General features: G+C 44.0%; 1 protein-coding gene across 4 annotated transcripts in view; it reads right to left on the minus strand.

Moving 5' to 3' along the window:
• Nucleotides 1-14276, minus strand: part of TFPI (tissue factor pathway inhibitor) — a 337344-nt gene that overhangs the window by 35289 nt on the left and 287779 nt on the right. For all 4 annotated transcript variants that reach the window (XM_069615771.1, XM_069615772.1, XM_069615773.1 and 1 more), the window contains one exon: nt 6938-7015. In XM_069615771.1, the coding sequence (XP_069471872.1) occupies nt 6938-7015 (78 nt within the window). The remainder of the gene's footprint in view (nt 1-6937; nt 7016-14276) is intronic.

Raw genomic sequence — 14276 nt, forward strand, 5'->3', positions numbered from 1 at the left:
CCATGTTATCTTAAGATAAGTTGTGGTTTGGTTGGACCATGGTAGACACTGTTCTTGTGATAAGAAAAACTCGGACATGGATTAAGCAGCATGGCCTTGTGATGGTGATGCTTGCTGTTAGGCAAGATTGTACACAGTACCCTTTGGGTGCACTACAACAACCCTAACCTCCTGGCAATAGGAAACCAACCTTTGGTATAAGTATGTACTACACAGGTTGGTAGTGTGGTTGAGTAGCCAGGTTTATCTCAAGAGAGGTAACTGTGAGCTGTATGGGAGTTACACAGAGATTCACAGTGACAAGTATTCAAATAAACTCTTACAAACAAGGTTTCTTGATTAGACAATTATTCATTTATTTAACAGTCAGTTAGAGTAAGCCTTCTTCAGAAGGGAGCAATATAAAGCAAAACACAAATACACTTCAAAAATACACACTCTTAGCTTTCTAAATCAGCATATACCCATTTGGAATGGCTCACAGACACTACCTACACCCTCAGGTGACTTCAATAGTTAGGCTGCTGTTAACATTAATATATCACTGTTGCATTTCGAATATTCTTGAGACGAGTGTTAAAGAAAAGAGGTTTCCGAAAGACAAGTATTCGCAAAAACACATAAGCAGAGGAGAGAAGAGTTATTCAGGGAGCCAGGCCAGCCAATGTTCAGTTAGCAAAAGTTAAGGTGAACTGAAGCACTTCTTGCAGGTAAGCAAAAGTCTTGCCCAATGTTTTAGAAATCTTTGTAGCAAAAGTAGAATCAAATGTAGGGTCACAAGCTGTTAGGCCTGTGAGTAGTAGAAGATGCAAGCAACTCTACAAGAGCAATCGAGACAAGTCTCAACTGAGATCAAGCAAGGTAGCACAAGAGGTAAGTTCTCTTAGACTGTACAGTACCTTTAGGTTGAAGAAAAGTTCAGCAGACGACTCCTGTTCCTGTGCAGCTCTGCAGATCCTGGTGTTCCTGGTCCTCAGTCATGGGGACAAGAGGGAGAACTTCAGGGGACTCCTGCACTGCAATGGGACGACCAACAACCGCAACCGGCAATCTTCAAACAAGTGGCTCTTTGGTGTTTCAGCTCCTCGCGTCTACTGCAAATAGCAACACTGCGGTTCCTGGCTTCCGAGATAGGCTTTTGTTGCGTCTGGGGTCCAGCGCTCTGTTGAGGTGGCTCAGGCTTGGTCAGTCCTGTTTCCTGGGAGTCAGGAGGATCTTCCTGGAGCTCTTGGCCATCTTAAAAGCAACGCATGTTCCTCTCCCTGGCTATTCAGTTCCAGCAGCGACTGCAGTGGAAATACAACCAGTTTCGAGAGGATGTCCATGTGGCTTACTTTGGAGTTGATTGGTCTCACCAACTCAAGGGGAGAAGTCATCCTTGCAGGGCTTTTCTAGTCTTAACGAATCTGGAGCTTCAGCACAGCAGCAGGGCTTCACCGGGCAAACCAACGGCCCAGGAGATGCAGCAGGCGTCTCTTCCAAGTTCTTCTTCGTAATCCTTCTTCCGGTGGTCGACTCTGCCCTCCAAGCCAAAAAGCCTTGCTTCTTATGCAGGTTTCTCCCTTTCATTCCAGTGTAGCTGTCAGTCACCCAGGAAGGTGGCTGTCCTTGCCGGACACCCAGCCGGCCAATCACCTAAGAGTGCATTGCTGTCTCCTAGGAGACTAAGCACGGGGTGTTTCAGGCACCTCCCTTGCTTCCTGCCCCCACCAGACACCCTGGAGCCAGAGGCTGGCTTCACTCGTGAATCCTGCCAAAGACAAAATGAACAAAGGGACCAAACCTGGTTTGGCGTGCAGAGTGCATCTCAAAAAGGACTTTTCCACAAAGAAATGGCGAAAAAAGAAGACCGGGCCATTTTGACAAAAATGGCACCCCTTTTTGGTGCTTCACCATGGCTGTGAACGTAACCCACGGTAAAAACACACAACGGTAAACCGCTGCCATTCATCGAGGAAAGCGTAACAAAAAATTGTTACATGAGAAGCTAGACAAAGGGGATACTAAGTAACCCCTCCAGCAACCTATGGTAAGATAGTGTGTGCTGGGTCTAGAAAGTTACAAATCTAAGTATAGTCAATTTCACTTCACTTCTCTTGGAAACAGTAGTTTATCCAAGAGAAGGGATTTAAACCTTTTGGGAAATCTGAAAAAGACTTCCCTGTGCCACTGCACTGAAGGTGCTGTGTGACACAATGTAAAAGATGATGCCTATGGAGTTTGTCAGACTCCACAACCAGAAGAAACACAGTGTTCAAAATCACATTAAAATACATGAGAGAGTGGGAAAAAAGGGTCTCACTCTCTCCAGGTTAAAAATTAAAGTCCTCGAAATCCAGGAAAAGAGCTGGTCTCTAAGACGGGAGGAATATAGCACTAAACTGAACATTCTCCATAACAGCTGTGATGCCTAAGGCCCATCATCTTGTATTGGCAACACTTATGACGATGAAGGATTTGCATGATCAGTAGGCCTAAACACACAGTCGATCTTAATTAGCATTTAAAGTTCTCCTTTTTGTTTTTGAGCTGGAGTTTTTAAATACCACTCAAATACTTTCTTGGCTCATTCATCTTTTATTTAGCGCAATAAACTTAACATATAACAACAGCTTGCTGGTGCTACAGTAGGAGACTGTCAGGCTGGGAGGATGACTTCTCGCCTCCTGGGTATACTGATGCTTCTGGAGGAAACTGCTGCTGGGTTTTCCAAACCTACTACCACCTAAAATGTAGGCCTATACACGAAATTGCACTGCAAACAATGCAGTGTGCAATAGCAAACTCAATTGCTTCAATAAATAATAAATGCAGGACTGCCAGAACCAGAATGCAATATGATCGGAGCCTAAATCCAGGACTAGTTCCCACTTTACATGGGACAACTAGAGGCTTTTACAAACTTTTCCCTAGGTTGTACTTAGAAGAATTAATGAGGAATTAACATCAGAAGAGGCTGTGTGATGACGTCAGTTGTTTTTGTTCATTGTTTGACGCATCCATGCATGCAGCTGATCACTATGCATGATAGCAACAACATTTGCAGTCCCACAAAAAGCCGATTGCTTAGTGAGTGATGACTCAGCTCGCTAAAGTGACAGTGTCTGAATCAGAGCACTTGTTTTGTGCAGCTGTCTCAGGTGACTGTACAACCTTTCCATCTAAAGGACCTTATTCCATTCACAGCAGGGGGTGGCAGTTCCTCTTATTTAAGGACTAGACTGGTGCCAAGGCTGCCAACCCCAACTGCAAAAGAATCTCATTGTGTGCGCCTTTACCTGTACCGCATTATGTGAACTAAAAGGGTACAATGGAACAAATAAAAATCGAAGTAATCCCGAGACCAGTTTTCCATTTAAAAAGAAAATCCTGGAAGAAGGCTTACACATGTTATGCCATAGACGAGTGTGATCAGTGGCCACTGGGCCCAATTCACACCGTTTGAAACTTTTCTAACAAGAGTAAAAACATAGAGGTTGGTCCAAACCTTCCAGCATGTATTACTTCATTGCCCACAGAAAAGGGGGAGCAAAGGAATTGACTTTTCCCAGAGACTGTGACTTCCAAATAAAGACACAGCAGGAGCCATGAACCTGCTTGAGATCAGATGGACAGCAGAGCTCCTAACCATGGTCACGGCTGCCTGGGGTTCAGGGGGGCAGAGGGTAGCCATGTATGAATGCGTGCTTGGGTTGTGGGATGGAGGTGCGTGTTTGAGGGGTCTGGAAAGGGCAGAATTACAAGTGTAGGTGTGTGTTCAGAGGCAGGGGGAACGGGGCAGGAAGCCAAGTAGGGGTGAATGCTTGAGGAGTGGACGCCATGTACGGGTGCCCCACAGCAGGACAAAGGTGCATTCGATGGGGTATTGCAGGCATTTCCTACTGTACCAGCACGCCTCAAGAGGGTTGCCATACATGAGTGGGGCAGTATTAGGATGTCTCAGGATAGATGCCACACAGTCCTAATGGAACTTTACCAGCAAGGCTTCTAAGTACAATACAGCGTCACTGGTCACAGTATAAGCACTTCTCAGGTCAGCTGGTATGCGTTGAGTAGGGTAATTCTGGCATGCCACAGCAAAGCCACAACATACTTTGAGTGTAATGCTACTGGCACATTCCAGCAGGACCTCAGTACATTCCAATGAACATTACTATCCCAACTGGACATTGAGAATGAATAATTATATATAATCACCAAAATATATGATGCCTTGTGATGACACTGCCAGTTTGGTTTATTTGAATTTTGGGACTGAACTAATGTTCCAAATGTAAAACTACAAGTACCAGAATTCAAAGAGAAAAAAAGGACTACATACATGTCTCACACTTGACATGCCACAGCTTGACAGCTCTGCCACATAGTAGCAGAAAACAATCATGGAAAAATAAAATGCTTCATTAGCAATACTAATGCCCATATATCTATCTGTAAGCACAAACGGAAGTGTATCTTGGGTGCTCACTTTTCGCCAGCAATATTGCAGGTTACCCATAGGCACATCTTGCCTACTGCTTTAGACCAGTGAGGTGGTTGCTTTTTGTTTTGGAATAATGAACCATGTGAAGCCTCACATCCTCGAGCAACAGGACAGAGCAAGATTGGGAAAGCAGTGTCAATGTTATATATAGGAGAAACAATTAACTCAGGTTAATTGCCCTGTCTGCCAGACTGAGCCCACAGACAAGAACTCTTTATGCTGAAAGGGATATTGAAAAAGCTTTGCATGGTTTAGCTGTTGTCCCTGGAATTTACAGCACCGCCTAGTCATGGCGAGGTGAATCTCCCACGTCTACTTCCAAAATTAAGACTTTGGAAGCTGACATTCTGCTCTACTTCTGGCTTGGCTGGGCCTGGCCTGCAAAAAAAGACCCACGAGGCTTCGTACACACTCCCACTGCGACCTTTACCTCCTCCTGAAACCATGCTTTTTAACCAAACAGCGGCAGAAATGAATAGCATATTGCATGCTGCAGGGGTTCTAGTTACACCAAAATCAAGTAGTCAGGACTACCAAGTCACTCAAGGTCACCCCTGGGGTCTCCTGCATGCTCTCCACATTCTTCTCCTCTTACTGGAGAGCACAGGATGGTGTTGTACTGTCTTAATGTGCTGGAGAGCACATCAGCTTTGGGGATTTGGAGGACTGCCACAGGCCACCCTTTAACTGTTCCACCCACTCCTTTGTGTCATACTTTGAATAGAAAAAATTGAAGAACCCTGTGGTTAACCCTTATTTTCTAAGGGTGTAGGGGCATGTATTAGATCTGTAGGGGGCACAGCCTTCTCCTAACCGTGTTGTATGTTAGCTGATTGTTCTGCAGCGAGAGTATGATATACTTTATGCACTCAGACAGCCATACAGAATGTACCCTCACACTGAAAATGTGGAAGGGTGCCCCATTGACAGATGTCAGCATGAGCTTACGGACATTATGGAACGTTAAAATTAATTCTGACGAAGGTTAGGTAATGCCATAAAGAGGACATATGAACCTACATTGAAACAATATGAAAATACTGAAGAATGACAATGTAACTGAAGCACCAAAAGAAACATGTACCTGAACTCAAGTAATCATGAATACAAAGAAGATGAAGTAACTTACTGGCCAATAACTGTAAATACGCAGTAACGCAAGGTCAAAAGTAAACATATAGAAGCTTGCTAAAGAGGCATATATAACGTGGCAAGGTCGAAAATTGGCATTGGCTCATGTCGAATGCAACCGAATTACCTCAGAAACGGATCGAGGGTGCAGAATGAGGAAAGGCAGAACAGCCATGTGTGCAGACCGACAGCAAGGCTACGTTGGCCGAGGATCAAGGATGCTATTTTGACACGAGGAGAGTTAAACAAGGATAAGCAACAAGCGAAGGGCACATTGCTCTAAATTAGCAAATACGAAAACATCTGCAAGAGCCAAGTATTGGACAATTAAAAGTGCATAAAGCACATATGAAATGGAGTGAGCAAGTCTTTAGAGGCCAAGAGGAGCAACATCACCCTGCATATTTAAATCAAATAACAGTAAATAAGAGGCTGGGATGGACAGATTCGTGGTCTCTTCACACGTGACTCAGAAGTCAAGACAAGGGTTAATCATTGGAGCCCAGACAGAGATAGTGGTATGCCTGCACTCCCTTGAATGTTCCAGGACAGTGAGCAAGCTACAAGGTTAACTGCAAATGGAAGACTGTGGCTTATGTCCAGCTGATGAAAGATGATGGCCTAATTGGGAACACAGGGAGTAGTCTGACAGGATTAAAACAACAAAGTTTCATTTCATGTACAATGCTGCTAGAGAGCCAAATGTCCAAGGGTGGGGTAGCATGCCAACCAATCAGTGAGTCTGAGGAGCAAGCTAACTAACATACAATATCGCATAGAATATGCTACTAGTAAGTCTTCTATAATCAGTACTATACGTGTTTTAGAGGTAGTTCAAGGTGTGTCCTACAGACAAGGGGCAGCCAATTAATTATTCATCCTCATAAGATCTATATGTAGACATGTTCCTTTAAACCAATCCCATCTCTTGATAGGTTTTATGATTTGCTACATAGAATGACATCATAGATGACGCATATTGGGGTATATGACCCCTAAACGTAATCATGTGGGTGTGAGTGTGCATGCATCAGTCTGATGTCTGCCAGGTTGCCCTCGATTATTTAATCATAATAATGCAAAGCTAACGAGGAAACGTCTTCTTTTGTAAAAACTGTTGACACAGTTAAACACAAAAATATAAAACAGAAAAAAAAATAAGTAGCACTTTACCGCACTCTTTGAGTCTGTCTGATTATTTGGTCTGGTATCATTATTGTAATTCCATCTAGCACAAGAGACGCCTCAAGGTGCTAGAGCACAAAGCGGAAAATAAGAACATTGACACCCTCAGGTACCGAGTATGACAAACATATAAATTACCTGTACTTCTTGCTGATGTAATCGGCATTTCATGTGTGAGGTTCAACTTTCCAGATATTTCTTCCTGAACATTTGAAACTGAAGGCGCGTACAAAGAAATAGGAGTCCTTATTACACACTGCACAATGAATAGACACTGCAGAACAAATCAGATCACTTTCCATAGAAAAATAATGTGTTGCCTGCACACATAGAGATAATGCTAATACAAAAGCATTCCATTTGTCAAACACAGCCTTACAATTTTGAGCACTTAAAAAAAAGCCTTTTCAAAGCATATCAGGTATTATAACTATAGACATTTTCTTGACTCTGTTTCCATGGGACTCGAGCTTGATCAAAAGCTGAAAGCCCTGACGTGCTGTCAAGTGGGAGAGGTAGTGATTCATGTATTTTCTGTTTCAAAACACACCTCAGGCAAAAACCTTCCACGTCAGAAGGCCAATGCTATTCTGACACTACCGAGCTTGTTGGTGATGCCCACAAGATGCTGCTTTGCTATTTGTCATGGAATGATTTATTAAGTGGAGGGGAGAGGGAGGCTAGGGGGTTCTAATAATTCACAAACATTTTGAAAACATAAGTGACTAAGTCAACCAGCCTGCTAGGGTTCGGTCAAGTCATAATTGTTCAGGAGATCCTAAGTATTTGCCTTTCAAAGTCCGAAGTGTTGATGATTGATTTTAAACCCAGAGCCTGCAGGCTTGGGACAGAGCTTGATGAGGCAAGGCGCCAATTGATGCACTTGCTGTGGATGACTTGGAGGCAACAGAGGACAGTCTTAAGCCCAGGTAGGAACAGCAAGGGAGCAGCTTGGAGGACAATTGGTGAAGGACTTGAAACCACCAGGAAGAGTGCAAGGATTCTCTGGGGCTGCCCTCAAAGCCCAACCAAAAAGGACATGCTTCTGGATATCAACGCTGGGAGGCAGGCAAATCCTTGCCTGAAGAAGTGGGGATTTCCATTGTTTTTTTTTTATCTGAGGTGGTTTTCCTCATTTGTCAATGCAGGCGGAGGATATCTCCAGAGTATAGCACCCAAGATGCCAATAGTCCTACTGCCAGCTGTTTTCCTTGATGGCAGCTGCAGAGATCATCATAGCACTGGAGTGTCTGAGAGCTCTTGGGCGAGCAGGATTTTTGAAATTCTTGCTGGGATATGTAGGCTCTTTTCTCAAATAAGGTCAAAGTATAATACAAAGGTCCGTCAAGTCAATTCGTCCGTACCACGGGAGATAGTGGAGGGCTTTCAAAGCCGAGTAGATCTGGTACTGGGTTTCAGGATCAGTCTGGTAAATTAATGTCATAAGATGACAGGATCCATTGGGCTGCTTTCAGAACTTGTGTGTAATTCACCATAACCACATATCCCTACAGCAGTCCACATTACCCTCCATCCATGTCCCAGTCCAGTACTTGTTCATGATTGCAGGACCAATAATTACTGTTGGTAATGTGGGTTACAATTATTTCTTAATAGGCTGTGGTGGCGTGCAATTCAGCATAACCACATAACACTACCAACACCACACATCGCGCTCCCCACTTATCCCAGTCAGTGGCTCTACTGGCTCCCCAGAACTGGCAGCTAATCAATCTTCGTTCTCCCCTCTGGATAGACAGACACACAAGTGTCCCTGCCACAAACCAACTAAAAACATACAGGCACCCAGGACCATGTTACTCCAGTCTGCACCAATCAACAACTCAGGTTTTGTACCTGCCTCTCCCCGTCCTCCGACTAGCCTTCCATCCATTCCTTATTCTCTTCCAAAGCAATGAGGGAAGAGACTACCAAAAGGGCAGAGGGTGTAATATAGAAGGGCATTTTACATTACATGCCTGGATGATGTGATTATGCCTTTGTCGCATGTTGCAAGGGCTCTTTTTTCCTAGTGGTGATTGCTGACTTGAACACCTCCCACTTTGGTCCACTCTTTGCTACTTCTTCACAAGGCCCATCCAAGCAAGTAAACGCACAGCCAACAGACATGATCAACCCTCATCCAAACAAACAAACGCCCTGTATTTGCTATATGCTTCAATAGATCTCTTGTACAGCAGTAGGCTCTGTGGCAAATAGGATTTACTAAATTAATAACCAACCCTGCCCCTGCCATGTTTGCGAGAAGATGACCTCTTTCCTGGAGACTTTTTCTTAATTCAGTTCTCACAATGTTAATGGCACCATGCCCTCCACTGCCTCTTATCTCTGTCTATAAAACTACATGATGGGTTGAAATTTAGAATATTCTTTCTCATACGGAACCGTGAAGGGAGGTTTGAGCTATGTGAGGGAAGATTTGCTAGGCATACTGCACCATCACTGGGGCTTAAAGCATATGGTCAATTTTTGCGTGGGTCACTACTATCGGATGTATGCAGGAACCCATTCAACACACCTTTAAGTCTGACACTCCTTCACACTGGAACAAGGATGGCATCAGGAACCTGCACGTGGAAAGCGCATGGATGAGCATTCCAAACCTACCACGCAAGACTTCCGATGTACGTTCCGCAAGGCCGGCACTGCTCCCTACAGGATAGTGCACGATGTTGACTTTGATAAGGTTCATTTTGGAGTCGCATGATACTGTAATCATTAGCCCCTTATTTTTAGGAATGTTGCAATGCATGAGTGTTTCGGCAGTAGTGCTGCCAATAGTCTTCTGCAGGTTTTCAAGTGCAAATCATGCTCACATTTTGCACTATTGATAGAGTTTTGGAGAGCTTGCCCGCACCACCCTTCATGCCTCCCACATTTTAACACCAACTGCTTTTTTAATGGAAGCAGAAATGGGTTGCAAGCACGGTTGATTAGCGTTGTTGCCTTTGACAATTGATCATTGATGGGTGCTTTAGAGTGCCTGTGACGTCACCATATTCTGACATATTTCTCTGACATCAGCCTTTGCAAAGACTATGCGCAATCACCTTTGGAACAAATCGTGGACCACTGCACTGATTGACAGAGATGGGATGTGCTGCATGATATTTAGAGTTCTGCGGTAGCACCCAATATGTAAGCGGTGTACCCACCATTAAAATGCTCTACAAGCGACTAAATACTCCAAAAAGCTTTTTAAAAAAACAACAAAAAATTAGGAATCAACAGACACATAAGCCTGCCTTCCACTTTCACCCACTCGGCTCTATGGATCTGTTTGGATCAGTGGAGAGCTGCCACAGGAAGGAGGTCTGATATTATTGCTGCCTAATCGTAAGAGGAGCTTTGTGGTAAAAATGCATCTTTGCATGAATAGGTGCAAATAAGCATGGATTATGAAATGATATATGCTATAGAGTTAACATATATTTTTGCTATGATAAAAAAAATGCCCATTTTTTTGTTCTTTTTTTTAATTGTGACTAGACAATTTTTTTACAAAATGTGTCTCTTCTTTTGCTTGGATAAGTAGAGAAGGGATTTCTTAATTTATAGATTATGTATTGTTCTTTGAATTTTCATCCAGGTCGAGGCTCTGAAGGAACTTAGCTGTAGCTATGGTCAAGGATAGGTTCTCCCCACTCATACACCAGAACCACCAATCTTCTTCTGATAATGTCGACAGTTGGAGCCTGTACGGTTGGTGTTAAATAAGCCTGAGGTGTGTGGTCCCTGTACAGAGTGTGAGAAGATGGCGGACGGAAGTAGGATTTTTTTCGCAAAAAATGCCCATTGTTAATGGCAATTACTTTTTTTAACTCCCCAAAAATCTTTTTACTCCCAACTTTATAAACAGGGAGTGAAATACTCCCACTCCAAAATCTTATCTGGAGGCCAAAGCTGGGAAACTGTGTTGGACTCCAAATTCTTATGATATCTGTGAATTATTTACCAGTGGGGCTCTGAGGAGCCGTTACAGAGCGTGATCTGTAACTTTGCATCTGTTGTCCTCTTTCTGTTACATATTGCATTCATAACATCCTGTTATGACTTTCAAGGGCCCTTCAGGCATCATCACGATTGCATGCAGAAAGACACAGGCTGAATTTCCGTGAAGCTATGCTTGTGCCCCTAGAATGCTTCCCCGATGCCATAGCGTTCTGCTGAATCCAGCATTAACTGTCTCTCCAATGACTGGCTTGGCAGCCATGTGTTTACAAACAAATGACGGTTGAATGAAAAGCTTTGTAGAGAATTATTTCTATTTCATTTCAGATTGCTGTATAAACAGAGGTCTACCATCTGTATTGGTGATTGCAATCGTATATATTTGTTTATTGGGTTTCAAGTACAGTACCTGATGTTTTGAGACACTATAGACTTGGAACTCAATGAATAATACAAGTGCTACATTTGTTCCTATGTTGCACTGCAACATTTCTATTGACCTCATAAGTACACTTTGTGGTCTCCACAGACCCGAAGGATGTGCCAAAGGGGCAAGAGCCTGGTGTCAGTTACCACACTCTCCCCCACTGGTAAGGGCGTAAGGGCAGCCACTGTGGTCCCTGTTGCCCCATCTTTTCCAGGTTTCCAGAGAGTTGAGGGAAGTGATGGCAGTGTGGATGATCCTCCACTGCTTCACACCGCCATCTCCTCCCTTTTCAGCACATAACTGTGGTTTAACATGGGGAGCGGTAGCAGTTCTGTCCAGCAGAACCCCTTCTGAAGGCGAGGCTGATCCCCTATTCCCCAAAGAGAGTGGGAAGCAGCGTCATAAGACGGAAGGCGAGTGAGAAGTAGGGTTGGGGTAGGGTGACAGGAAGCTGCGATTATTCTAATAAACGTGAAGGGAAGAGGTAGGAAATACCTGAGGGAGGGGAGTATGGAGAGGGTGCCTGATGCCAGGTACTGGTTTAATATATGTCAAGAGAAGAAGTAGGGCAGCTCTAAGGGAGGTGGGTGGGGTTGGTAGGACATGCAGGTTACGCTTATATGAAAGGGAGAGGGAGGCCCTGAAGGTGGTGTGAGGGGGATGGACACCTTGGGTTATACACTTGTGATATGGATCTTTTGACACCTGAGATGCCTCTCCTAACCATCCACAGATGATCCATAGAACCAGGCCAGGGGGAAGTAAAGTACATATGTGGGCTATACACAACATAGAATTGTAGGTGGGTAGGTATATATAATGGGGTGTATTGTAATCCAAAGTTACAGTGCAGTCATTGGTAAATCCAGGGGTAAACAGCAAGAGGCACTAGTCACAAACCACTGATACAGCCAATCCCTCAGCCAGCCCCCTCCTAACTGCATTCTAAGAACACTCATTCCTCATTCCCATTGCTCACTCACCATTCTACTCTACCACACCGGGTAGCAAACCAGCATTCACAGCAGCAACCAAGCCCAAGAGGCAAGGCACAACAGGATGCTTTCCATTGGTTCTGAGTAATATAATGGACAACTCCAGCTTCTCTAGTATTGTCCATAATGTTCACCAGACCACCCACTGGAAATCATTTGAGTAATTGAAACCTACCAATCTACAGCTCTTTGTGTACATTGAGAAGGCATCATGAAGTAGACACAGAGAACTGAATTCATGTGTTCTCTTTATCCTTTTATTAAATCGAAAGAGGGATGGAAAAAGGCCTAAATTGCCCAATACTAAGGTGGGACTAACCTACCTAAACTAAACTAAGGATAGTCTATGTCAGGATGTTCAAAGTAAATGTCTGTCTGTGTCAAAACCTATACTTGCCCTGACATCTGTGTGTATACATTGTGTAGGGATGTCAGCTTCCAAATCATAAGTGTTCAAATAACAGTTCCAATCTTCTTCCTGCTCTGGGCTGGAAAGGATCTCCCTTCCCCACGATCCAAGATAGTTCACAAAGTCTCCAAAAAGAAGTGTCCCTTCTCCAAGGTCTCTAAATAGTTCACAAGACACCAAGGGGTTTCCCTTCCCCAAGGCTTCGTAATAGTTTACAAAGCCCAAAGGGGTCTCCCTTCCGCAAGACTTAAAATCTTGCAACAATTTCACACAGTTCAAATCCTCAGTTCCAATTCACACTGATTTTCCTTCAGATTCACCCATAGGCTCTGTTGCAGGTATTTCAATTGGCTTTCCCTTGATGGGTGTCCTCAGTCTAGGCGCAGTTGTTGGCCCACACGGTCCACCCATTACGGGTCACGCAACTGATACACCTAACTCGTTTCTCCTTCACCTGCACGTTGCCACTGTTTCAGCTTTACAGTGGGATGTAGTTTAGGATCCTTTCACATGCTCTTGATGCTTTACCTTTTCTAGTTGGCCATTATGCAGAGGGTACACTTTCCCATATTCTGGTGCCTCTTGCCAATACTTGTTTTTCTTGAAATACACATTTCTATAATATAGTTCATATGGCTCTGGCCAATGCTTTTTCTCCCAGCGTTCATAGTTTCTGGATATTTATAAGTTTCCACACAAAACTGCTTTCATTCAGATTAGTATTCAAATTGCTGACTTTCATTCAGATCAGCATTCAAAAAGTGCTTGGCTATACGTGAAATGCACTTTCATTAGGATAGGTATTCAAAAGGTGCTTGGTCATAAGGGAAATGTCATTAGCACCTTTACGTTGCTTCAACTTTCCACGTTCTGCTATTTCTTCACACATGCCTCCTCCAACATGCTGCGGTGTCTCTTTCCCATTTTACAGGATTCACTGGTCTCTTCTGGAGCCTTTGGTTTCTCTCATGGTGAACCGCAGCACCTGCTATGGTGACGTTTGCTTTGCTTTCGCTTCCTCCGACACCCCCAGGTTTCCACGGTCGCCACTTCTCCTGGCATCCGGATCAGAGCTCCGATAAACCTCACCCGACTTGTCCGCACCTGCAAATGCCCCAGAACGTCTTCTGTGCTCTCGGCGTCCCCAAAGCCTGCTGCTTGCTTGCCGTGGCTATCGTCAGTGAGCCTCTTTGCTCCACCACAACGGCACTCACTCTTCCCTTCCTTAGGAGACTTGGTCTGTCCGCATCCACAGCCATAGCTGATACTGTTCTCTTCCTTCTTCCTGTGTTGCAGGTATTTAAACATTCCACCAAGATGATTGGTTCTCTGACTACTAGACCGCACTTTGTTGCTTCCAGAGTTGTTTGTCTCTTGTTGTTGCTTATTCCTCATCCCAGTACTAAAGTGGTGTGTGTATGAATGAATGTCAAATGGGAAAATAAGGATCTCAACAACAATAGCCCACAAAGGGCTTGGGGATTTTGATAGGAAAAGGTGTTTTAACTGTTTCAAAAATGTATGTAGGATGTGAACTGATGTGGTTTGTTGAGACTTGGGTTTCGTTTGGTCCTATAACACACTAACTGTTCCCCAGATAATTGTACAATAAAACTTGCTTTATGTACAAAGCATGCAGTCGTTCCTCAGGTGGTGAGCCCGGTTTGGGCTTAG

Source organism: Ambystoma mexicanum, chromosome 9 (genome assembly GCF_040938575.1).
Source record: "Ambystoma mexicanum isolate Mex_15411 chromosome 9, UKY_AmexF1_1, whole genome shotgun sequence".
Taxonomy (NCBI): domain Eukaryota; kingdom Metazoa; phylum Chordata; class Amphibia; order Caudata; family Ambystomatidae; genus Ambystoma; species Ambystoma mexicanum.